The 17,664-nt window shown below is 53.8% G+C and overlaps 2 protein-coding genes across 2 annotated transcripts in view; both read right to left on the bottom strand.

The window, feature by feature from the left end:
* Positions 1–1,512: 1,512 nt before the first annotated feature.
* Positions 1,513–6,117, bottom strand: GRWD1 (glutamate rich WD repeat containing 1; the record flags this gene model as incomplete). The annotated part of the gene is made up of 7 exons (XM_080702962.1): positions 1,513–1,830; positions 3,288–3,485; positions 3,720–3,862; positions 3,979–4,192; positions 5,290–5,452; positions 5,621–5,738; positions 5,931–6,117. 7 exons carry the CDS (start codon positions 6,115–6,117, stop codon positions 1,513–1,515), a joined length of 1,341 nt encoding a protein of 446 aa, XP_080559088.1.
* A 1,905-nt stretch (positions 6,118–8,022) lies between these two features.
* Positions 8,023–17,664, bottom strand: part of GRIN2D (glutamate ionotropic receptor NMDA type subunit 2D) — a gene marked incomplete at both ends in the record, with an annotated part of 39,144 nt that continues 29,502 nt past the window's right edge. The window contains 3 exons of the mRNA XM_080702768.1: positions 8,023–9,336; positions 9,686–9,918; positions 10,078–10,265. Of these exons, the coding sequence (XP_080558894.1) occupies positions 8,023–9,336; positions 9,686–9,918; positions 10,078–10,265 (1,735 nt within the window). The remainder of the gene's footprint in view (positions 9,337–9,685; positions 9,919–10,077; positions 10,266–17,664) is intronic.

Here is a 17,664-nt window from a genome sequence, read left to right as displayed (position 1 = left end):
GACAGCAGGCTGGAGAACAAAGACCCGACTAGAAGGGGTGCGGGGCAGACTGCACAACAGGAAGCTCAGAACCAGGCAGGAAGACAGGCCATTGAGGAGCCCCGAGAAAGACAGAACTGCAGAGGGAACAGGGATTAAAGGGTTGGGGGGACCCAGAAAAGGAGACCCAGAGAGAGGATGAGCCCAGAGAAGGGGACAGAGACCCAGAAAGAAACAGAAACTTAGAAACGAGATCCAGAGAGGGACAGAAACCCAGAAGATGCAGAGGACCGAGGAGATAGGCAGACTAACAGCCATTTGGGAAGAGGAATGGAGATCGTGTCTCAAGAAGCAGACAGAGATGGGGACAGAGCTGCAGAGACGGGGACGGAAGGGACAGGAGAGGGCAGGAAGTCAACATGGGTAGAGCTGGAGGTCCTGGCCCCAGGGACAGGGTTCTCCTAGGGCTGCAGGAGCAGGGAAGGGGTTGGGCTCTCAGCCCCGCAAGGAGGCACATACCTGGTGGGGCAGCCCACCCCCATGCTCTGCTGCTGGGGGCTGCTCTGCTTGGGCTGGGGGCGGCCTCTGTGGTGCTAGGAGGGGCTGCGGTGTGTCCTCGGCCCCTGGGGCCTCCAGCCGGCACCCGACCTCTGAGTCCACAGCGGATCAGAGCCTGGGTGGAGGGAGCGGGGGTGGGGCCGGCTCAGAGCCGCAGAGGGGGAGCCAGGGAGGCCGGCCAGGCAGGGCGGCTGGGCAGCAGCCCAGGCAGGCTGGAGAGACTGTGGCAGAGACCAGGCCGGGGGCAGGGAGGCAGCATTTGGGCAGGAGATGTGGAAAGAGTAATGACAGTTTGAAGGACAGAGAGAAATAGTGACATTATGAGAGAGACTTGGGGGCGCCCTGCCCCCAAGACCAATCTGTAATAGGTCAGAAGGCACAAGATGAGATTCCCCTTCCCTTTAATAATCCAGAGTGAGCTCCAGACAGAGTAAAATCTAGGGACCTCCAGTGGCCTCAGTGCTACTGCTCTAACTCCCGGCCTCCCCACTGGCTTCTGGTGTCAACAGGGACGAAGCTGGAAGGACCAGTTCCACACTTCAGGCCTCATTCTGGTCCTTTACTGCCTCCCGGCCCCCCATCCCTCAGAAATCCTGGCCAAACCCAGCTGGCTGGAAGACAGGGCAGAACCGCATTCCGCTGAAGGAACCCCCATTCTAACCTTGGTCTAGCCATAGTAAAGCCCTCCAAGTCCCCCGGGAAAACCGGCAGCCAAAACTGGGTCCCAGGGCAGGCCCAAGGGAAGACAGGCGTCTGAGCTGACAAAAGTCTGAGCCGAAAGCGGCTCCTGACCAGCACCAGGTGGGGCCTTTGCAGGAATCAAGTCTTTGGTGTGTGTGGCTTTATGGAGCTGCAGGTCACCCCGAGCTCTGCAGAACAGACTCATTTCTGCTTCCCAAGGGCCAAGCTGAGCCTGTCTTTGGGGCCATTCAACAGAACTGCATGTATGAGCCCTCCAGGGGGACCGGCTCCCCCTCAGACGCTGATGGTGCGGAAGATGGTGAAGCCCGACAGGGCGGTGCTGACCAGGACCCCAGGGCACTGCGGGTGCCAGTGCAGCTCCTTCAGGTCGGTCTCGCCCTGGTGCACAAACAGCAGCTGCTGGGGCAGAGCCGCCAGCCCAGGGTCGGCCTCCACGTCGCCTGCCTCCGGGTCCCGCTCCACTGCCAGGTCCCACTGTGTGATCTGGTTGTCTGCACCTGAGGCTGCAAAGACCCCGCTGTCCTGGGGGTGCCACTCCACGGAGGTCACAGGGGCCACATGCTGCTTGAAGGTGGCCACTGGTGAGCCAGACTGTGGGAGAGGAAGTGAGTCAGGGCCAAAGGCTTCAGCCTGGATACTGGGGACTCAGCCTTGGGGTTCAAACAGGCCTTCTGCCCTCATGTCCCCGAGGATCTAAGACTAAGGTACCAAGGACAGCTGCTGTCCTGGGGCTGCTGGAATGGTGGTTTCATCTGCAAAGGCCATCCCAGCTCTTGGTCGCAGAAGCCCTACCCCTGCTCATTGCTGGGCCTGCCTTGATTTCCCTTTTTTTTTTTTTTGCGGTACTGGGGATGGAATCCAAGGGTGTTCTACCTCTGAGCTGCCCTATTTTTTATTCTTTATTTTGATTTATTTATTTATTTATTTATTTTTTGGTGGTACTAGGGGTGGAACCCAGAGGCTTTCTACCTCCGGGCTATACTCCCAGACCTTTTTATACTTTATTTGGAAACAGGGTCTCACTAAATTGCTGAGAGCCTCACTAAGTAGCTGAGGCTGGCTTCAAACCTGTGCGATCCTCCTGTCTCAGCCTCCCAAGCGCAGGGATTACAAGTGTGCGCCACGCCCGGCTTATTCTTTATTTTGAAACAGGGTTCTCACTGAGTTGCAAAGGGCCTCACTAAGTAGCTGAGGCTGTCCGCAAACTGGGATCCTTCTATCTCAGCCTCCCAAATGCTGGGAGTACAAGCATGCACCATACGTCTTGCTTGGTTTCCCTTCCTATAATGGAATGGGACGGTTCTCCCAGTGCTGTTCTGGCTGATCAAGGCTGAGAGGCCTTGGGAGTAGAAGGGCCCAGCTGGAAGCTCCAGGGAGCTGGCCCCAAAGACGGCAGCACTTTATACTAGACAAAGGTACTGCTGGGAACTGATGTCTCTCTGAATATGGCCAATCGATGGGCCTGGGACTTGCTGGTTTGGAACCCACCTCTAAAAGTTTTCCCAGGGGCTCATTTTACAGAATTACTTAAACAGGGGGGAGGAAAAAAGGTTACAATGTGGAGGTGCACGAAGGCACAGAGCTAGCTTTATCCAGAGGTTTATCAGAAGCTGCAGACTCTTCTACCTGGGGCACCTCTCAGCTCTGCAAAGTTAGCTCTTAGCCATAATGTCACCCCTGACCCAGTCCTTTCTGTGCTTCACTTTCCTTTCCTGCAAGGAGCATGCTGGGCTCAAATTCTCAGCCGATGGTATAAAATCCACTAAAACACAAGCTACAACTCACAGAAGTCCAAGCTCGTGGGGCACTCAGCCAGCAGCAGCTCTGCCCCACGAGCGGGTGGGAGTCGTAGTCTCTGCTGCTCTCGGCCTCTTCCTTCGCTTGTCAACTATTTTCAGGGTAGAGCAAGTGACCCCACACACCAGCCACCTCGCCTGTACCAGCAAACGGCTGGACTCTGATTCCAAGCACCTTCCCAGTTCTGGCTGGCTACGACTACTCAAGGAGGGAAAACCGACAGATCTCTGCATGTCCCACTGGGAAAATACCTTGAACTGCCGCAGGTCCCAGACCTTGAGGGCCCCGTCATCCCCGCCACTAAGCAGGAACGGCTCCTTGCGGCTCCAGCTGATGACATTGACGTCTCCATCGTGGGCAGTGGCTGTGGTGAGCATGCAGGCCTTGCCAGGGGCTGCCCGGGTGTCCCATATGCGAATGGAGGCATCAGCTGAGCAGGAGGCAAATACCTGGGCAAGTGGAATAAAGTGTTTCATGAACCCTGTCCCGCCCCGCAGACCACGACCTACAGTAGGCTGCTCTCTGTGACCTTTAAGTGTCCCACTGACTAGGACACAGCCTGTGAACCAAACACGTCAGGCCACTAGTTCAGCCCCTCCTCCCTCTAGACCCACGACTCCAGGTCTCTTAACAACGCTGCCCATCAGACGCAGGCGGCACCTGAACCCCCAGCCCTCCCTCACCGTATCCTCGGTTGGTGACCACTGCAGGTCTTCCACGGACCGTGTGTGGCCCACAAATGGCCGCTGGTCCACTTGCCAGGAACCGCCGTCTGTAGGTGTCCAGAGGTGGATGTTCTTTTGACAGTCGCCAGTCAGCAAGCGACCTGAGGAAGGGGGTCAGGAAACCACCTCACCCCAGCTGGCCACAGCTCACCGCCCTTCCTGGAGGACCCTGCTCCCTCCCACCTCCTTGAGCCATGTGTAAGCCCCAGGGACTCACCGGTTACCCGGGGTGACCAGTCAAGGGCAAACCCCTCGCCCATGTGGCCCCCAAAGGTGAAGATAGGTTTCACTCGGGCCTGCTCATCCCGGAGAAAGACTGCCATGGCATGGGGGTCGTCCACCACCTGCAGAAGCCGCCGCAGCGCAAACACCTCCACCTGGCCCTTTTCTGACCATACCCCAGCCACAGGCTCCTCACCCAGCCATGAGACCTGCAGGAGAGGGGTAAGTGAACTAGAGGGACAGGCAGCTCAGGATGGTGACCACAAGCTCCCAGCATCCCTGAGATCCAGAAGAGCAGTTTCTCAAATGCCTTAAGCCTGGGGCTAAAGCTCCCCAAAACTTTTATGAGAAAGGACACACAACTTGCAAAAGCAGCAACTGAGGCAACTCCCCACACTGGAGTGCAGGTAGGTAGTGGAAGAGTTAGGACAAAACTCCCAACATGCAAGCCAGGTATGGTGGCACAGATCTATAATTCCAGTACTTGGGAGGCTGAGACAGGAGGATCGCAGGTTCAAGGACAGCCTCAGCAAGTAGAGTCTCATCAACCTAGTGACAGAGTCTGTTTCAAAATAAAAATAAACTGGGTATGGTGGCACACACTTATAATCCTAGTACTTGGGAGGCTGAGACAAGAGGATCGTAGGTTTGCAGCCAGCCTCAGTACTTAGTGAGACCCTCCGCAACTTAGTGAGAATTTGTTTCAAAATAAAGAATAAAAAATGGGGCTGAGGATGTAGCTCAGAGGTAGAATGCCACTGGGTTTAATCCCCTGGTATGGGAAAAAAAAAAAAAAAAAAAAAAGCCAGGCATGGTGTCATACACTTGTGCACTTAGATGGCTAAGACAGAGGATCAAAAGTTCAAAGCCAGTCTCAGCAACTTAGCAAGGTTCTTGGCAAACTAGTGAGACGCTGTTTCAAAATAAAATCAGGCTAGGGGTGTAGCTTGGAGGTAGAATATCTCTGGGCTCAATCCCCAGCACCAAAAATAAAAATAAAATAGGGCTTGCCAGGTGTGGTGGCACAGGCTTGTAATCCCAGTACTTGGAAGGCTGAGGCAGGAGGATCGTACAGGTGCGAAGCCAGCCTCAGCTACTTAGTGAGGCTCTCAGCAACTTGGTGAGACCCTGTTTCCAAATAAAATATAAAACAGGCCCGGGAGTGTAGATCAGAGGAAGAAAGTCTCTGGATTCCATCCCCAGTACAAAAAAAAAAAAAAGGGCTTGAAAATACCATCAGGTTCAAACAAAGACTCCAAGATGCAGTCAGGCACGGTAGCACACATGCTACTGGAAATATATGTACCCGAACTCGGTTGATGCCACCGTAGTGGGGTACCATGGCCAGTTCCAGCTGAGGCTTCCGCTCTTCTTCATCCTCCTCATCCTCCTCATCCTCCTCTTCATCACTACCCTCAGAAGGTGGGGACCTTGTCCCGTGCATGTTGTGCATCCGAAGTACCATCAGCCTGGAGAAAAGTATAGGGTGAGTTAAGTGATGGATGCCGAGATGTTTAGGAAGGCTCTTGGGTCTGGGTAAGGCAGAAGCTGGAAACCGTAATTCCTGGGTCCTGGGGGAAGGAGATAGAGTCTGGTGGCTCGGGCTTTTGGTCCTGGGAAGCCTGAGTCTCACTCACCTGTTGCTCTGCGCTCTCTCCGCCTGGGTCCCCGCACACAGGTAAAGGGTAAGAGGAAGCTCTGTGCGGTTGTCTCCCAGGTGATCCCGGACTATATCGAAGCTGAGACAGGGGGCCCCTGGGGGTGGAAGGAGGGATTGAGAGTTAGGATGGGGCGGAGAGATGTCTCCGGTTCCCTCGGGGACGAAAGGTCTCCAGTGTGACATCGCCTCTCTCAGACCCTATCCTTCTCTGGCTGGGGATCTCTTTAAGTTAAGGGCTCAGGACCAGTCCCTTCCTTCCTCAGCACCCAGGAATCCCTCAGCCCTACCGGTCTGTGCACGGTGGTACAGCACATAGGCCTCCTCATCCATGACCAGCTCCTCCCCTTCACGCAGCGGTGGCCCCCGGCCGGGCAGGTAAACCTGGGCCGGGCCCTCGGAACCTGCGTCTTCGGTCTCCGCCTCCATGGGCTCTCCAGTTTCACACGTGCGCCGCCGACCCTTGCGCGCCGCCATCTTCCGCCCCTCTCATCGCCGGCGCGCCGCAAGAGCGTCACTTCCGGCCGTCGGTTCCCGACTTCTGAGACCCGCCCTTCTGCGCGGTTACCTTGGAAACCCCCTGGACCACTTATCAAAGGGGGTGAACGGAGAACAAAGATAACGTGGTCCAGGCCCAGCGAGAGGAGCCTGCGGCGACGGAGAAAGTGCAGCCTCCACGTGACCTTCGGGCGCCCTTCGGTGGGGCGGTGGCAAAGACTCCTGGGAGTTGTAGTTTTACAGGAACACCTCCCCCATCAGCTGAAGTTCGCCTCAGCCCATCTCTGTCTTCCACCTTTGATTCCCTGGGTTGTCTTTCCACTTAATTAGCTATTCATGTATGCAAACCCGAGCGCTTACTGGCAGGGTGACTGGGTTTCTGCTCCCGGGGGACCCATAAAGCCGGCTTCTTCTCCTTTCCCTGTTATGATGGCTTTAATTTATTTCAAAGTGCTTGAGTGTAGACAGGCTGGATATTATGTGCGAGTTAGTCGGTCGAATCTACCCTCTAGGGGCAGTCAATTGCCTAACCAGGCGTTCACACTGCAGCTCTGGTCAGCGAGCACTTAATCAGAGAGTCCACCCTCTGGAGGGAGCTATTACAAGTGTGTCGGCTCTCTTCATCCCCGACACTGGCACCAGCGGTTTGGCTAATTGGCATAATGAAATGTTAGAAATAGATTCTCATTGGTAAGCTTAACGGCTGAGATGTGTTCAACCCGCTAGGAATCCAGCACGCCTTATTGCCAGAAGTTGTAGGAAATGGGACCCTAGATTCAATCCTAAAATTCTTTGCACCCCGTATCTTTCTCACCACTACTTTGGGGTCTCTCGGCCCTCCGCCCCCTCTCTTGGGCCTTTCCCCACCTCCTTCTCTTTAGTCTTTTTCTTCCCGGCACCCTTCAGTCTCTATTCTCTCTTTAATTCTGTCTCCTCTTCCCCTGTGGGACTTTTCTGGCTTTTGTTTCCTTCCGGGACGTTAAAAGGGAGCCGGGGCCGGGGGTGCTGGTGGGCTTAGAGACGGACACGGAGCTCAGGCTTGGACCGAGGAGGCATAAAAACATGGTTTATTCCAAACACTGCAATGTGGAAGGGGAGAGTGGGAAGGAAGGTCGGTGGTGAGGGGTGGGCTCCCCAGACCCTCCCCTCCACGACCCAGCCCCAGACCCGGCTGGAGATCTGGGAAGAGGAGGTTTTGTGTGTGTGGGGGGTCTGCTGGGTCATCACTGAAGGGTCACAAATAGGGGTTGGATCTGGAGGGGATGCGGTCGGTGGCACCTGGGGTGGGAGCGAGGTGGGCAGGGCGGGGGGGAAGTCTGTCCCGGCTTGAGGGAGGTGGGGATTGCCGCGGGGCCAGGGGAAGGCGGGGCTTCGGTTCGGGAGCTGGTCCTGGGTCAAAGTTAGGGAAAAGCCGGAGAAAGTGGAAGAGGACGGGGCGGGGAGTCTCGGTTTGACATCGAGGGTCACAGTCTGGTCGGGGCACAGTCTGGGGTCGGATGACCATTAACAGGTGTGTCGGAAGTCACAGTCTGGGGTCAGGGGGTTTTCTGTGTGGCGGGGCCAAGGTCTGGGGTCACAGTTTGGCGAACGCGTCTCACAGTTTTGAGTCCCGATGGATGAAAGGTTTAAAAACGGGCTTCCCCGGGGGGGCGCGCGGCCGGGGCCGGGGAGCTGCACAGTGACGTGGGGGCCGCGGGCGTGGGGCGCGGGCGTAGCGTGGGCCCCCCCCCCACACCTCCCGCCCCATCTGGTGACGTTAAAAAGCCCTTATCGGGTTTTTAAAAAAAAGGGTCGGGGCGTGGGCGGCCAGACCCGCGCGCCCCCCGCCCGCCCCCGGGCCGTGGCCGGCGCTGCCCGAGGGGGCGGCGGGCGGGCTGGGGCGCGTCATACCTCGGACTCGAGGCTGGAGAAGTGCGCGGAGCCGCGGCGCGTGCCCAGGTCCCCGGCGCGGTGCCTCCGGGGCGGCGCGGCGGGCGGCGGCCAGTGAGCGGCGTGCGGGCAGCGGCGCGCGTGGCGGGAGGGCCCGGTGAGCCTGCGCGCGGGCGCGGCGCGGGGGCACGAGCTGAGGTCCTCGAGCGAGCGCGAGGTGGGCGCGGGCGGCGGGAGGTCCCAGGCCCCCGCGGCGGCGGCGGCGGCGGCGCGGCGGTGGCGGTGGCGGTGCGGCGCGGCGGGCGCGCGGTGCGGGCGCGGGGGGCGCGGCGGGTGCGGGCGCGGGCAGCCGCAGCGCGCGCGGCGGCGGGGCGGGGGTCCCGCGGCCCAGGGCGGCGGCGGCGGCGGCGGCGGCGCCCACCAGCCGCCGTCCAGGCCGTCGTGCGAGCAGCTGAGGTGGCGCGGCGGCGGCAGCAGCTCCAGGCTGGCGCAGTGGCGGCAGTGCCAGGCGGCGCCGCCGCGCGCGGGCAGGTAGTCCCAGCTGCCGGCGCGCCAGCCGCCCAGCTTGTCCACCGACCAGTAGCGGCCGGGCGGCGGCCCCAGGCGCTCGGCGTACGGGTAGGCGAGGTCGGCGAACCACCAGGGCTCCAGGCCGCCCAGCGACGCGCCGCCCAGGCTCTCCGAGTCCTCCGAGTCCGACGGCGACGGCTCGAGGTCCAGGTAGGCGCAGGGCGGCGGCGCGGCGCGGCGCGGGTTCGGGGCCGGGGCGGCCCCCTTGGCGGCGGGGCCCAGCAGCGGCTGGCTCTCGGGGTCGGCGCGCGGCCAGCGCGCGGGCGGCGGCGGGCTCTCGTCCTCGTAGGCCAGGCGGCAGAGCGGCGGCCCGACGGCGGCGGCGGCGGCGGCGGCGGGGGGGGGCGCGGGCGGCGACGGGAAGCCCGGGAAGGCGGCGGCGGCGGCGGCGGCGGGCGGCTCGGCCGGCTCCTTGTCGCGCACGATGGCGAAGTAGGAGGGCGGCGGCTTCTGCGAGGGCTGCGCGGCCGGCGGGGACAGCGGGCGCCCGGCGGCGCGGCCCAGGCCCTGCGGCTCGATGGGGCCGTAGTAGCGGTGGAAGCCGTCGGCCAGCGCCGCGGCCCCCGGCGGCCCCGCGCCCTTCGCCCGGCGCCAGCGGTCGGCGGCGGCGCGCTCGCGGGGCACGAAGGGCGCGGGCCCGGGCGGCGGCCGCGCGGCGGGGTACGCGGGGCTGGGCAGCGGCTGCGGCGGCGGCGGCGGCGGCGGCGGGGGCTTGGCGGGCGGCGGCGCGGCCTCGGCGCTGCAGCAGCTGTACATGCCCTGCGGGCGGCGGGCGGCGGGTCAGCGGCGGCCCCGACGCCGGCTCGGCCGCCTCTCCTCCCCCTCCTCCCCTCGCCCCAGCTCTGCCCCGTCCCCACCCCTCTGTTCTCCTCCCTTGCCCCATCTTCCAGTCTCATGTAGGTGCGCAGGTGTGGCTGGGGGTTGAACCCAGGGGCCTTCTACCTCTTGAGCCACACCCTCCCCCCCTAGTCCTTTCTTAGTTTTTGTCTTAAAACAGAGGCTCGCAAGGTTGCTGAGCCCGACCTCCCAAGTACTGTGATTACCAGCGTGCACTACCATGCCTGACTCTGCCGGTCTCCCCCTGTCCCCTCCCTTTTCGCCCCCTTACCCTGGAGAAGGCCAGCAGGAAGTCCATGCGGTGCGTGGGACCCAGGCAGTGCCGCAGCCGCCAGTACACCAGATGCTCCCAGGCGAAGACCAGCAAGGAGAGGCCCATGGCCACCAGGAGCATGTAGAAGACACCTGCCATGTTGTCGATGTCCAGCTTGCTGCTCATCACCTCGATTTTGTCATTGTGGCAGATCCCAGAAAGCCACAGCCTCTCCAGCATCTCGATCTCATCTGGGGGAGGGGGTCAGAGGTCACCTGCTGTGAGCACCCTCTGAGGACCCTCTCCTCTGGTAGGGGAGTCTATACGCCCCCCCCCAGCCCCTTCATCTGGCATACCCAGGGGTTACACCCTCCCCTCTCCCATGTTGAAGTCCCTGGGGGTAGCCCCACCATCCCCCAGGAACTGCAGCAGCGCCAGGTCGATGGGTCGCTTCCAGCGGGAGCCCTTGTGCAGGGCAATGCCGTAGCCCGTGGTGGCGAAGACCTTTCCGGAGCCGATGGTGACTAGCTTGCAGCCCTCATCCTTGCGGGCCATATAGTTGAGCACCGCAGCATCGTAGATGAAGGCGTCCAGCTTCCTAAGGACAGGGGGCACAGAGGCAGGGTCAGTCCCACTGAGATGTCCTCATGGCCCAGCCGGGAACCTCCCTCACCCCTGACCACCAACTGCTCCATATACTAGCTAGCTGGGAACTCAAGCAAGCCACTGCACCTCTTGTGCCTCAGTTTCAACATCTATAAAATGAGCATAACTGCAATACATCCACTCCAGAGATTTTGCCAAGATCAATGCTTGAAGTAAAGGAGGTGCTGGAGAGACGTTAAGCTTTAGCTTTTAATGAAATAATTACTTTTTTTTTTTTTTTTTTTGGTGGTACTGGGGATGGAACCCTTCTACCTCCAGGCCACACTCCCAGACCTATTTTGTATTTTTTAAATTTGGAAACAGGGTCTCTTAAGCCAGAGAGGCTGTCTTCGAACCTGCCGGATCCTCCTGTCTCCGCCTCCCAAGCGCGCCCCGGCTGAAATAATTACTTTTAATCCTCATCATGGCCCTCCCAAGAAGGTTCTGTTTTTTAAAATAGAAAGTGTTAGGTCAGGCGTGGTGGCGCACGCTTGTCCACGCTTGGGAGGCAGAGACAGGAGGATTGCGCAGGTTCAAAGCCAGGCGCGCGCTGGCTTACGAGACCCTGTTTCCAAATAAAAATGTAAAAATAGGTCTGGGAGTGTAGCCCAGAGGTAGAAGGGCTTCCAGGAACCCCAGTACCACCAAAATAAATAAATAAATAAATAAATAAATAAATAAATAAATAAATAAAATAGAAAGCGTTGCTGGGCGTGGTGGCACACACTTGTAATCCCAGTACTTGGGAGGCTGAAACAGGATGATCACAGGTTCTCAGCCAGCCTCAGGCACTTAGGCCCTTCACAGCTTAACGAGACCTTGTTTCAAAATAAAATAATAAAAATATGGCTGGGAATAGAATGCCTGTGGGTTCAACCTCCAGTAACACACACACTCACTGCACATTGAGTAAATGATGAGTATACACCAAGAAATACCGTGACTATTCTGTAATAGCAAATAAATGTCTATAGCCAGGTGTGGTGGTGCAAGCTTTAATCCCAGTACTTGGGAGGCTAAGACAGAAGACTACAGGCTCAGGCTAGCCTCAGCAAGTAGTAAGACCCTGTTTCAAACTAAAAAATAAAAATAGGGCCGGGGGTGTAGCTCAGAGGCAGAATGCCCCTGAGTTCAATCCCCATTACCACACAAACAAAATGTTTATGAAGCCGGGGTGTGGTGGCGCACGCTTGTAATCTCAGCATTCGGAAGGCTGAGACTGGAGAATTGTGAGCCACGGACAGCCTCGGCTACTTAGTGAGGCCCTCCGCAACTTAGTGAGACAGACCCTGTTTCAAAATAAAGAATAAAAAATAGGGCAGGAGGTGTAGCTTGGAGGTCGAATGCCCCTGGGTTCCATCTCCAGATCCGCAAAAAAAAAAAAAAATGTTTATGATTTGCCCAGTGAAGATGGCTAGGGAATATTAATAAAAAAGCTAGTCCTAGAGTTCTATTTTGACTAAAACTCCATATTTATTTTTTAAAATGATTTGGTAAACCTAGGGCCATGCCTGGCACATGGCTGTAATCCTTGTACTTGGGAGGCCGAGATAGGAGGATCGCAAGTTGTAGGCCAGCAATTTAGCAAAACCCTCTTTTAAGCCGGGCATGGTGGCGCACGCTTGTTATCCCAGCATTTGGGAGGCTGAGACTGGAGGATCACAGTTCTTGGACAGCCTCAGCTACTTAATGAGGCCCTCTGCAACTCAGTGAGACCCAGTTTAAAAATAAAGAATAAAAAATAGGGGAAGGGGTGTAGCTCGGAGGTCAAATGCCCTTGGGTTCCATCCCCAGAACTGAAAAAACAAAACAAAAAAACCCTCTTATAAATAACAAAAAACTGCTGGGGTTGTAGCTCTGAGGTAGTATATCCCTGGGTTAAATCCCCAGTACATACCAAAAAAGGCACAGTAGTGTGGTGAAATTTTGGTCATGTTTCCTGCAGATACCAGACTAGTTCTGAGAGGAATGTCCTGTTTTTATCTAGTTTAATGTTTTCCAAGAGAACGTGGTCTGGGGATAAAACCCAGGGGCATTCAACCTCCAAGCTACACCCCTGCCTATTTATTTATTTATTTATTTATTTATTTATTTATTGCGGGTCTGGGGATGGAACCCAGGGGCATTCGACCTCTGAGCTATACCCCCTGCCCTATTTTTCTTTTTCCTTTTTCTTTTTCTTTCTTTTTTTTTTTTTTTTTTTTTTTTGCGGGTCTGGGGATGGAACCCGGAGGCATTCAACCTCCGAGCTACACCCCTTGCCCAGTTTTTTATTCTTTATTTTGAAACCGGGTCTCACTGAGTTGCAGAGGGCCTCACTAAGTAGCTGAGGCTGTCCGCGAACAGTGATCCTCCGGTCTCAGCCTCCCAAATGCTGGGATTACAAGCGTGCGCCACCACGCCTGGCTGTACATGCAGCTCTTGAGCACTTGAAATGTGACCAATGGGACAAGGGGATGGAATTTTCAAGTTTATCTAATTTAAACGAATAGTGAGCCAGGCAAGGATTACAGGTGCATTACACCTGTAATCCCAGTACTTGGGAGGCTGAGATAGGAGGATCGCAGGTTCTCAGCCAGCCTCAGATACTTAGGCCCTCCACAATTTAGTGAAACCCTGTTTCAAAATAGGGCTGGGGGTGTAGCTCAGAGGTAGAATGCTCTTGGGTCCAATCCCCAGTACCATACACACACACAAAAAAAGATGGATGGCTGAAACATTGGGTTGCAGTGAAAGGAAAGGGTCTTCCAGGAAAGAATACTTAGACTTGACTTTGAGGTGTTAGCCTGTTCTTTGTTTTGTTTGGGGGCAGGGTGATAGAGATCTAACCTAGGGCCTCTCACCTGCCAGGCAAGTTCTCTGCCACTGAGTTATACCTCCAACCCCAAACCTGTCTATTGTAAATCCTTCAGTGTCTCAAACCTGCAGAAAAACTGACTACACACTCACATGCTCACACGGAAATATCTTGTGTGTGTGTTGGAATGAAAAAGGAAAGAACTTAGTCCTTGTATCTCGGTTGTGGAGACAGGCAGGGAGTTGATTCCCCCAATTGAAAAGATGGAGCAGAAGCAGAGTTGGGAATTGCGCAGAGGATATAAAGCTGGCGAATTAGCAGAGTCCTGGGGAGGATGATCAGGGTCCCACAGCTGAAGAGCTAGTTAGATTTGGACGAGTTTTTCTTTTGTGGTACTGGGGATGGAACCCAGGGGCATTCTTCTGAGCTATGCCCCCCAGCCCTATTTTTTATTCTTTATTTTGAGAAGGTATCACTGAATTGCAAAGGACTCACTAAGTAGCTGAGGCTGGCTGTGAACCGCGAGCATACTCTCTCAGCCTCCCAGATGCTGGGATTGAAAGCCTGCACCACCACCAGCTCAGATGAGTTCTCTATAGATCTGAACAGGCAGGAATATTGCAGCTGAAAACTGGAAATGTACGTACACAGGCAAGAAAAGCCCTGCCAGCGCCTGCGGGCACTTCTGCCTTGTAGGCAAACTGTAATTCCCCTCTAGCTTTCTCTGTTTAGGAAAATGCCCTTGGGGGTGAAAGGTAAATTGCTCTTCAGGTTTAAGTGGCAAGAATTTGGAGCTTCCAGAGTCAGGCTTGAAGAGGAGGATGGAGGGGCTGGGGACTAGGATCAGATGGAAGGAGTTCTTCAAGGGTCCTTGGAGAAATGAGAGGGAGGAGACTGAAGAAGCATTTTAGAGAACACTATGAGTTGAGGCGTCAGGTGGAAATCATTAAGGGGGCTTCTGGAAGGTGGGAACAAAGTTCATGTGTGTGTGTGTGTGTGTGTGTGTGTGTGTGTGTGTGTGTGTGTACGTACGTGTGTGCTTGGTTTACTGGAGATGGAAGGTTCTACCTCTGAGCTACGCTTCCAGCGTTTGTTTGTTTTTTTTAATTTTATTTTGAGACAGGGTCTCACTAGTTTTCTGAGGGTCTACTAAATTGCTGAGGATGTCCTCCGACCTGCAGTCTTCCTGATTCACTTCCGCAAGCACAGGGTTTGTAGGTGCGCACCACCGTGTTCAGCTTGCCCTCCCTGGTCACTTTCTTTTTTTGCAAGTCCTCCTGTCCCAGCCTCCCAAGTACTGGGATTACAGGCCTGGGCCACCACATCCAGCGTGGAGGGTCTCTTGAGCCCAATAGTTCCAGGCCAGCCTGGGCAACATAGCAAGACCCTGCAGCTGAGAGGTTAGACTTCATTATATGGAAAAGAGCAAGAGGTGTCCTCCGCAGGGGAAAGCAAGAGGGAAACAGTGGGCAATCTTAATAAGGTAAATACAAAAGTGTGTGTGTGTGTGTGTGTGTGTGTGTGTGTGTGTGTGTGTGTACTTATGTAAAAAGGGCTGGGGATGTAGCTTGGAGGTAGAATGTCCCTGGGTTTAATCTCCAGTACAAAATGTGTGTGTGTACATATATATGTGGCATATATGTATACCACACACACACACACACACACACACACACACACACACACATATATATATATATATATATATATATATACAATCGCAGAAATGAAAAGCTTAGCAACACAGTGGAAGAAGAATTAAAATTTCTCAGGAAGTAGAACACAAAGTTAAAGAGAATAAGACGGGTGTGGTGGCACACACTTGTAATCCAGCATTTGGGAGGCCGAGACAGAAGAATTGTTTGTGGACAGCCTCAGCTACTTAGGCTCTCTGCAACTTAGTGAGACCCTGTTTCAAAATAAAGAACACAATATAGGGCTGGGAGTGTAGCTTGGAGGTAGAATGCCCTGGGTTTCATCTCCAGTACTGAAAAAAAAAGAAAGAAAAATAAAATAAATGGACAGCCTAGGAGGTTTAATATCAAATTAACATGAATTCCAGCCCCCCAAAAATAGGCAGATGAAGGAAAAGAGAAATTATAGATGAATGAAATCAAGAAAATTAATATTCTCAGAAACAATTGAAAGGCCCCACAATGACGAGATCAAGGAGTGTTGCTAATAAATGTCCGTATGCTGAGGAAAAGGAAAGGAAAGAGCAGGTCATATACAAAGTTTTTGGAATCAGAATGATCTTGGATTCCTCTACAATAGCACTGGAAACTGAAAAAAAGTAAAGTGATGTCTCCAAAATTTGAAAGAAAATCCTCAATGCCAGAATTCTATATCTAGCCGGACTGTCCACCAAGTTTGAAGATATTATAAAGACTTTTCAGATTTGAAGTATCTCCAAAAATATGCTTCCTATCTGTTCTTTGATTGGAAGCTCAAAAGAACAAGGAAGTGATATCCAGAAGAAAAGTAAGAATTTGTGTTTTGACAGAATCCAAACCAGGAAGGAGGTGAAGGGCTCTCAAGATGGCGGCTGTGTACCATCCCCGGTCAGGCCAGAAGGCCAAGTGAGAAACCTTTACAGTAAGGTGACATTATCACAGCATTCGGGAGGCTGAGACTGGAGGATCACCATTCGCGGACAGCCCCAGCTACTGAGGCCCTTGGCAACTCAGGAGACCCTGTTTCAAAAATAAAAGAAGACAAAAAAACAGGACTGGGAATGTAGCTCGAAGGTAGAATGCCCCTGGGTTCCATTCCCAGTACTGGAAAAAAAAAAAAAAAAAAGACATTATTAGAGCAACTGATGCTCTCACAGAACATAAGAAGAGATTCAGGTAGTTAACAGAGAATTTGGGTTTGACTTAGTTAAGCATGAAGAAAACTCAGCTACTACAGAAGCAACTGAATAATGATTAAAAGAAAAAAAGACAATTATTAAGTCCAAGAAAAACAAAGAAGTGTGTAGGAGAGGAATGTAATCATGGTTTACTACTATGGCAGCTGCGAGAGCATTTACATAGTCATAATATGTAAACACTGAATATTCATCTAGTCAGCATCACAATGTGGGAGGCAGGAGCTGATTTAAGAGAAGAGCATGAGTGTGTGCCTTCCGTAGTGAGAAGTGGATGGAAAATGCCTAAAACTGAAAAAACCTGGAGGGAGCCGTGCAAATACAGCATTTGGAAACAAGGAGACAAAAAATGTTAGCAATAAATAAGGTGAAAGCAGATTCTATTGGGGTGGGACAAGTAGAGGCTAGGCAGATGGGGGACCATCGTCTTTTAGTAAAAAGGAAAGTCTTGGCTGGGTGCCGTGGCACATTCCTGTAATCCAGTATTTGAGAGATTGAGACTGGAGGATCTCAGGTTGGAGGCCAACCTCAGCAACCTAGCGAGACACTGTTTCAAAATAAAAATAAAAAAGGGTTGGGGGTATAGCTCTGATGTAGAATGTCCCAGTATCAATCCTCAGTACAAAAAAAAAAAAAAAAGTCTTGTATTTCACTCTCTACACTGTGTGGATGAATAACTGATAAAAATAGAACTAAAAATTAGAAAACATATAAAAAGGGATACTGGGGAAGAAAGAACTCAGCAAAAGCAGGAGATCAGAGCCAGAGGTGACAATGAGAAACACAGGGGTGGCATCTGTGAACCCGAGAAGTATCTGGGGAGGGGGACAAGGGCCGGGGTTGTGTTCTCACAGTGCACCATGGCAGTACAGCGTAGAGGCTAGGAGCCCGGGCTCCAGGGCCACTGCCAGGGTTGCAGTCCCAGCCCTGCAGCTCAGCAGCTGCAGAAATCTCACTGTGCTTCAGTTTCTAATAATACTCACCTAAAATGGTGAGATTTTATGGATTGAATTGGGTCCCCTGTCAGAACTCACATATCAGCTAGGCGTGGTGGCACACACTTAAAATACCAGTACTTGGGAGGCTGAGACAGGAGTATCACAGGTTTGTGGCCAACCTCAGCTACTTAGTGAGGCCCTCTGACACTTAGCGAGACTCTGTTTTAAATTAAAGAATAATAATAAAAAAAATAGGGCTAAGGGTGTAGCTTAGAAGTAGAAGCCCCTAGGGTTCAATCTCCAGTACCATACCAAAAAAAAAAAAAAAAAATCACATATCAAAGTTATAGCCTCCAGCACGTAAGAATGTGACCTTATTTGTAGAAAGGGCCTCTATAGAGGTAATCAAGTTAAAATAAGGTCATACAGGGAGCAGTGGTTCACACCACTGAGACAGGAAAATTAAAGGTTCAAGGCCAGCCTCAGCAACTTGGTAAGCTTTCAGAAACAGCAAGATTCTGCTTCAAGATGAAAAATAAAATAGGGCTGGGGTGTAGCTTGGAGGCAGAAAGTACCCGGAGTCAATCACTAATACACACACACACACACACACACACACACACACACACACACACACACCATAGAGCCAAGCACAGTAATGCATGCCTGTAATCTCAGTACTTGGGAGGCTGAGACAGAAGTATCACAGGTTTGAAGCCAACCGCAGCAATTTAGTGAGGCCCTCCAC

The sequence above is a fragment of the Muscardinus avellanarius genome (assembly GCF_963383645.1).
Source record: "Muscardinus avellanarius genome assembly, chromosome: 10".
NCBI classification, from domain to species: domain Eukaryota; kingdom Metazoa; phylum Chordata; class Mammalia; order Rodentia; family Gliridae; genus Muscardinus; species Muscardinus avellanarius.
The sequence above is the reverse complement of the archived record's forward strand: the minus strand, read 5'-3'. Positions and strand labels throughout refer to the sequence as shown.